At 41.4% G+C, this 6,556-nt stretch overlaps 1 protein-coding gene across 1 annotated transcript in view; it reads right to left on the bottom strand.

Annotated features, from left to right (window-relative positions):
* The window catches only part of Adam9 (ADAM metallopeptidase domain 9), a 65,947-nt gene that overhangs the window by 46,936 nt on the left and 12,455 nt on the right, over positions 1-6,556 (bottom strand). The window contains exons 4-6 of the mRNA XM_028768172.1: positions 5,692-5,770; positions 1,239-1,315; positions 137-332 (exon numbers count right to left, since the gene is read on the bottom strand). Coding sequence (XP_028624005.1) covers positions 137-332; positions 1,239-1,315; positions 5,692-5,770 — 352 coding nt within the window. The remainder of the gene's footprint in view (positions 1-136; positions 333-1,238; positions 1,316-5,691; positions 5,771-6,556) is intronic.

Here is a 6,556-nt window from a genome sequence, read left to right on the forward strand (position 1 = left end):
ACCTTGCTCATCTCTTCATACCCTGGGTCTGATCACACTGGGTGGAGCTGGGAAAAGACAACGATCACCGTTTTCAGGTGACATGAATGATTTCTTAAAAACAGCCTGAACCCAGAAGAGTGCTATTGCTCCTTACACGCAACAGCTGGGTGACACTCGGATGCTCTTCCTCAGTCCCCTGTGTGGCTTCCTTCTCTGTGTCCCTGTTAGAGACTCCACATCTCAGAGGCTCCTGGTGGACATCATCCATCGGGTAAAATATGTGCTCAAAGTGTGAGCTGTTGTGCAGAGGTTCAATTCCAAAACTGGCATTCTCCAAATGCAGCAGTCCTCTAAACGGTGGGGGACACAAACCATTGGTAAGGAAAAACAAATACAGAACACGCATCAGAAACTGAATTCAGGTCCTAGTTTCTAACACACAGAAGAAGCTATAGCACAGTGCAGAGGCCAGCAAACACAGATGGCAACTTTGGACCCTCCGCTTACTGAGCTCTGACAGGAGGCTGCAGAGCAGCTGAGACGGAAGGCTGGACCTGGCACCGGAATCTGAGCCCAGAGAACATTTTCTCCTCACCCAGAGTCTCTCAGCAGGTCCTTTATCCTTTGCCTTAGAGCACAATCTACCCAGAATTGTTCTCATTAAATTATTCAAGATGCATAAAATACTAAAGACTACTGCCTGGCACATAGTAACCACTTAAGAGTTGTTTCTTAACTGAAGACAATGGGAACCATCAAGTATAGCTGATTTGAGATGAAAAGTTGTATCTATTAGTTCAACAGATTGTGCAATCGACCAACCAGGACAGTTCCACAACAATAACAACATTACTATAACTTCAACTGGCATGGGACAAGACTTCTCTAAACTTTGTTTGCTTTTCTGAATATGATTATAGTAAGACTTTTTGTGTCACCATGAGAATTGCATGAAATAATATAGGAGAAAAATTTACAAAGTGCTATAGAAATTTAAAATATATTTTGTTTCACATACCAAATTTTTTGTAGTCTCAAAAAAAAAAAATCAAATGAAGTTCTCCCATTGGATATTATAATTCGTCAATTACTAGGTTTTCCTAAACGAGCATCCCAAGACTATCTGAAGCTTGGCTGGAAAGGTCTTTAGTAACATCAAAGGAAAATCCAACTCTGTTAAACACCAATGACTCAGCTTGGAACAGAGAGGAGACGCAAGGGCAGGAGTAAGGAAGGGGAAACAGCAGAGTCCTTACCTGAGTCCAAAGCAGGCGCTAACAGCAACCGCGGAATTCTGCACTCCCTCCACGTAGCCTCGATAATGACAATGGCTCTAAATGAAAAATACACATGCTCTTCAAATACTGCTGCGCTGTCAAACCCATCAAGACACTGCAATTCTGAATTTGATAACCTACAAAACACCACTGAAGGCATGCTTCGGACTATCTGGAGACGATCTGCTGTCACCTGAACAAGTACACAAGGATGCCAGCGACAAACAGTCCTCCCGTGACCTTTCAGCCCAGAAACTGCATAGTTAACATTTTAAGTCATAGTTGGCCCAGGGAAAATCAACAGACAACTGAGTAAGGACCTTGTTGAGGACTGAGAAGGCTTGATGGGCAGTGAGCCAGTCTGCATAAGTTTCTCTCTTCTTCCAAAGACACATTAGTTACACTAACATATTATGTAGCTATCTTATAAGGCTTAAGTAAGGCCTTAATTTGGGGTAAGAACTTAACTACCTAAAAACGCCAAAGTCAGTATCACTCAACAACAGAAAAGCTCCTGAGCCATGACATTTTCCCACCTGAGAGAGACTCAAGCACCATATTAGAAAAGTCACAGCATAGGAAGTCCTGCCCTACCAGACATGTAGGTGCAAATCAGGCCCGGTAAGTAAACAGGATGACACTGACATCCGGGCCAACAAGCAAGTCTGTCAACAAACCCAAGTACTTATAGGGCTTTACCTTCCAGCACATCTGAGCACACTGGGCAAAGACATACTTTTAAAAACAAACCCTGCTACCCACTTAACAGACATGTGGAAAACAGAAAAATTTGTATAAGAACAAATTCCAGATGTATCAAAATTCAAAATATGAAAACTGAAAGCATATGGAATGGTCAAGAAAATGTGAATAAGTGCCTTTTTACCCTAGGCAGATGAATGGAGAGAAAACCTCCCTGGCTATCACTCAAAACCTAGGCGCACCATGTATGATGGTGCATTAATGTAGTCAATCCCTCAAGAGATTCAGGCAGGAGGAGCCGGAGCTCCAGGACACACAGTCAGACTCTATCCCCAAAGTAATAATAATAAAAAGAATACCTAGGTGTGATTAAAGAAAAAAACTAAACCCCTTTACTACATTAAAAAAAAATACAAGCTTCTACATTAAAAGATACAGATAAATATAAGGCCCTCAAAAAAAAAAAAGAATGGAATTAGAAAAAAGACCACAGGAAATATTTTTAAGTTACATAACAAAGTTACTATACTTACATATAAAGATCTCTTAAATCAGCCATTCTCAGCCTGTGGGTCATGACCCCTTTGGGGATCAAACAATCCTTTACAGGGGTCCTATATCAGATATCCTGCATATCAGATATTTATAATACAATTCATACCAGTAGCAAATTTACAATTATGAAGTAGCAATGAAATAATTTCATGGTTGGGGGAAGGAGGTCACCACAACGTGAGGATCTGTATTAAAGGGTTGCAGCATTAGGAAGGCTGAGACCATTGTCATAATACTGAGTAGGAAATCTGACAAAGGACAGAAGGTCTACAAATGCTCTTACATGGGGAAAGAAAGAATTCCCAAATCTACACCAATACACATAAAGAAAACATGATCACATGACCACCCTCACAGTAACAACAGATCTGAAGCAAATGCCAAACCATGGAACTAAATACAAAAACTTGAGACTGGAGGGATTTACACAACTCTAAATCTAAAGGTAAAAACAGTAACTTTTTCAGTAGTAACTTTCCAGAGGAAAAACCCAGAAGTCAAACCCTTACCCAGTTATTGACTCCTGTTAACAACTATGCAGCAGGACTCTGGGTAGAATATGTCATGGATATGACACACTGAGAAACACCAAAGCTGGTCAGTCGTAACAGGTGACCCTGCAATCTACCAACCTGATGACATTTGCTTAATAACTTGACGTTATGAAGTATTTCCACAGCACTCAATTTAGCTGTGCTGCAGTTACCTTACCTACGTGACCAGATCTGTCAAGAAAGACCCAATACCTTCAGTTTCACTAAAATGTCATTACCCGGAGAAGAGGTATGGGATGAAAGCCTGCAGTCTGTCAACACACTCAGACAGACTTGTGTTGTTACATACTCTTGCTCTCCATTCAGTACTCAGAGGAACATTAACAGACTACTGTCTGTTCTAAGGCCAAGTGGACTTTGTCCCAGGTTGCTGCGTGTTCTCCAAGCCTGTAGGTTCTCCTACACGTTAGCTACTGTTCCCATGATGCTCCCCACTGTGAGTCTCGAGAGCGTGTCAGGAGAGCTGTGTAGGCTAGCTGTAACCAACTGATTTTCTTACACTGTGCAGTCCTTCCCCTTTTGTGTGTTAATAAATCTGCATTTGTTAACTTCTGTCAGATCATTCCAGCAAACTTTCAAAGAACGGAAATTCTCCCTTCCCCAACATTACTTCTCAAAAACACAAGTCATGTTTGTAACTTTACACAAGTGACAGTCAGACAGTAGGCAATCGTAGAGAAATGCCTACTGTGCGCCATGTTGAAACACACAACTGGAAATGCACGAGCACAACAAAGCAGACTGACCACAGACCATGCCACTAGCCCAGGGCCCAGGGAGCTTTGGGCAATCTGTTCACAGACGAGTTAGCACGTCTGCATCCGTGCATAAGAGCTAGCTGTCAGCTTTTCTACTGAGTCCCAAGACCATCCCAAATCCTCAGACATCACAATCTGGGGCGTATTTCACATAGTAACTCATGTGTTCATTCTTCTTAGTATTAAAAATAGCCTTGTGATAATCAGAAGACAGCTTTATGAATTGCTTCAATCTTAAGAAGTAGAATCCTAGAAGAAAACATTTACAGTTTATGAATGTCTACTCTAATTAACAGTGTACTGCAGGCAGTGGTATGTCATTATGATAAGGGATGACCTAGCTCCATGGGAAGAAATGGGAGCAGCACAGGTTTGACTTTGTATTCCAACTCTACAGACACACTTTCATTTACATGAACAATACTAAATAACCAAGAAATCATTGAAACGCCTCATATTCATACCTGATATTTTCCAACCATCTATCAAAATACTACCATTCTATAAGCTCAAATTATTGAAGTTTCTATACAGCTGAAATCTATTTTTGCAATTTCCAGCAGATAGTATCTCAGTAATGAATAATAGTTACATTTATTTATAACGAGCTAGACTATCTCTTATAAACACTCCCCAAGAATTAATTTATTAAAGTTTCCTAGTAACTCCGAGAAGTCACAACTATTATTTCCATTCTTAGAGTGAAGATAGATATCAAAGCACAAACAGGTGGCTAGGACTTCACCAGACAGTAAACCAGAGCCAGGATCCAAGCCTAACAGTGTCTGGATGAAAAGAAGACTCTAAGAAGGAACAGCAATGGCTTGAGTGGTAGCAACTGTGTTCTGTGGCTTCTTACCATAGAACTCTCTAGATGGTTGAACCAAATAGATTATCTTTAATCTGGTATAAACTACAATGTAAATTTCATCTCTTCTATGAGCTTTCTATTAAACAATGCTCACACACTAGGATAAAGGAATGAGATCGTGGACTAGAAATAGACAGGGTGAAGTCAGCATTTCCTTAGGTTTTTGTATAGTGCAAACTAAAGAATTTGCATCCTGTTCATTTGAAGAATTCTACTGACACACATAATTCCATCTAGCAAGGCAGAAAAAAGTTCAAGTAAAATAATACAGTCAATAGGAATAAAGATTTCTCATTAAAACTATTGCAAAAAAGTTTGCAATGTGTAAGTTCCAAAGGGACTATAAAACACTCCTCCTGAGCAAAGCTAGAAATGCTTTGCTCCAAGAAGAAAAGACACTACAAGGCCAAGCTCGGCTGCCAGTTGGAGATTCCAGTCCAGCTCTATCCCTGAGTGTTGTGTTGCCTGAGACAGAGAGGACCACACCTCTTCAAGGATGTTAGCAAAAACATCAGAACATCAGAATACATGGCAACAAAGAAATGTGATTCTGCTGGACATGAACAACAAAAGGAAGGTGTGCTTTTAAATACTAATATTTCACCAAAACAGTAAAACCTTCAGTCTTCAAAACATCATCACTACCACCCCACCACCCCACCACCCCACCACCCCACCACCCCGCCCCACCACCTCACCCCCCCACCCCACCACCCCACCACCCCACCCCCACACCCCACCACCACACACCACAACACCACAACCCCACCACCCCACCACCCTGCCCCACCATCCCATCTTTTAAACACAAATCCTAACTATTAAGCACAGGAGAGTCGCCCAGTAAAGACCAGTCTCCTCCAGAGCCGTCATGTATGTATATGGGAGGTGTCCTGTGGGGCTGGCAACAGGACAGCCTGGGCACCTGACAAGAGCACACTTTGTATATGTTGGCTTTAAACTCTCAAAGTATCAAAAAGAAAATAAAGTACCTGCACATTGGGATGCTCAGAGAGTAGGGAGCCTTCCTCATTGTAGGTATAAACTACAAAATCGTCAGGTAAAAGGTCTCTGGAAAAGGAATAAAACAATTTAAATGTACCAAGTATCAACAGCCTAGGGCACAGCTCATAAGACGTTATTCCCAGAAGAGAGGGGCAGATAAGTTTTTAAAAGCTTTTTATGTGATCCTTTTTTTTTTTTTTTAAGAAAGAGCTACTCTAAAAGTAAAAGCTAACCAACAGACTCGGGCCTGAAACACCAGCTGACCAGGGTAAAGATGCAACTTGCTCTCTTGGCACAAAATGTCCACTGGTACCGACAGGATTCTTAACTTGTTCTGCTATAATCATGAGAAAATAACAAATCGGGCTGCTTGATACTGTCATGTTTGTATAAGAAAAAGAAGTATTTTCTATTCTTTCCTACCAAGTACTATGTAAACAAGAAACAGTCACTGTTTTAACCTGCTTATGAAGACAAATGTCTGCTGTCAATTGTTAAAGGGAATGCTTCCCCCCTCAGGCCAAGGGAACAGTTGTGTAACCAGGGTTCTTTCACCCTGTTCACAGCAGCTTGGAGGTGATCTCTAGGCCTTGTGAAAAGTCAAGGGTTCAGGGTACACTGTGCCTGTGAAAGTTCCAAACAGGGTATGGAGGGATGGCTCAGCGCTTAAGAGCACTGATTACTCTTTCAGAGGTCCTGAGTTCAATTCCCAGCAACCACATGGTGGCTCACAACCATCTGTAATAGGACCTGATGCCCTCTTCTGGTGTGTCTAAAGACAGTGGTGGCATACTCACATACATAAGAAAGAAAGAAAGAAAGAAAGAAAGAAAGAAAGAAAGAAAGGAAGGA

This window comes from Grammomys surdaster, unplaced genomic scaffold (genome assembly GCF_004785775.1).
Source record: "Grammomys surdaster isolate TR1022 unplaced genomic scaffold, NIH_TR_1.0 185, whole genome shotgun sequence".
Lineage (NCBI taxonomy): Eukaryota > Metazoa > Chordata > Mammalia > Rodentia > Muridae > Grammomys > Grammomys surdaster.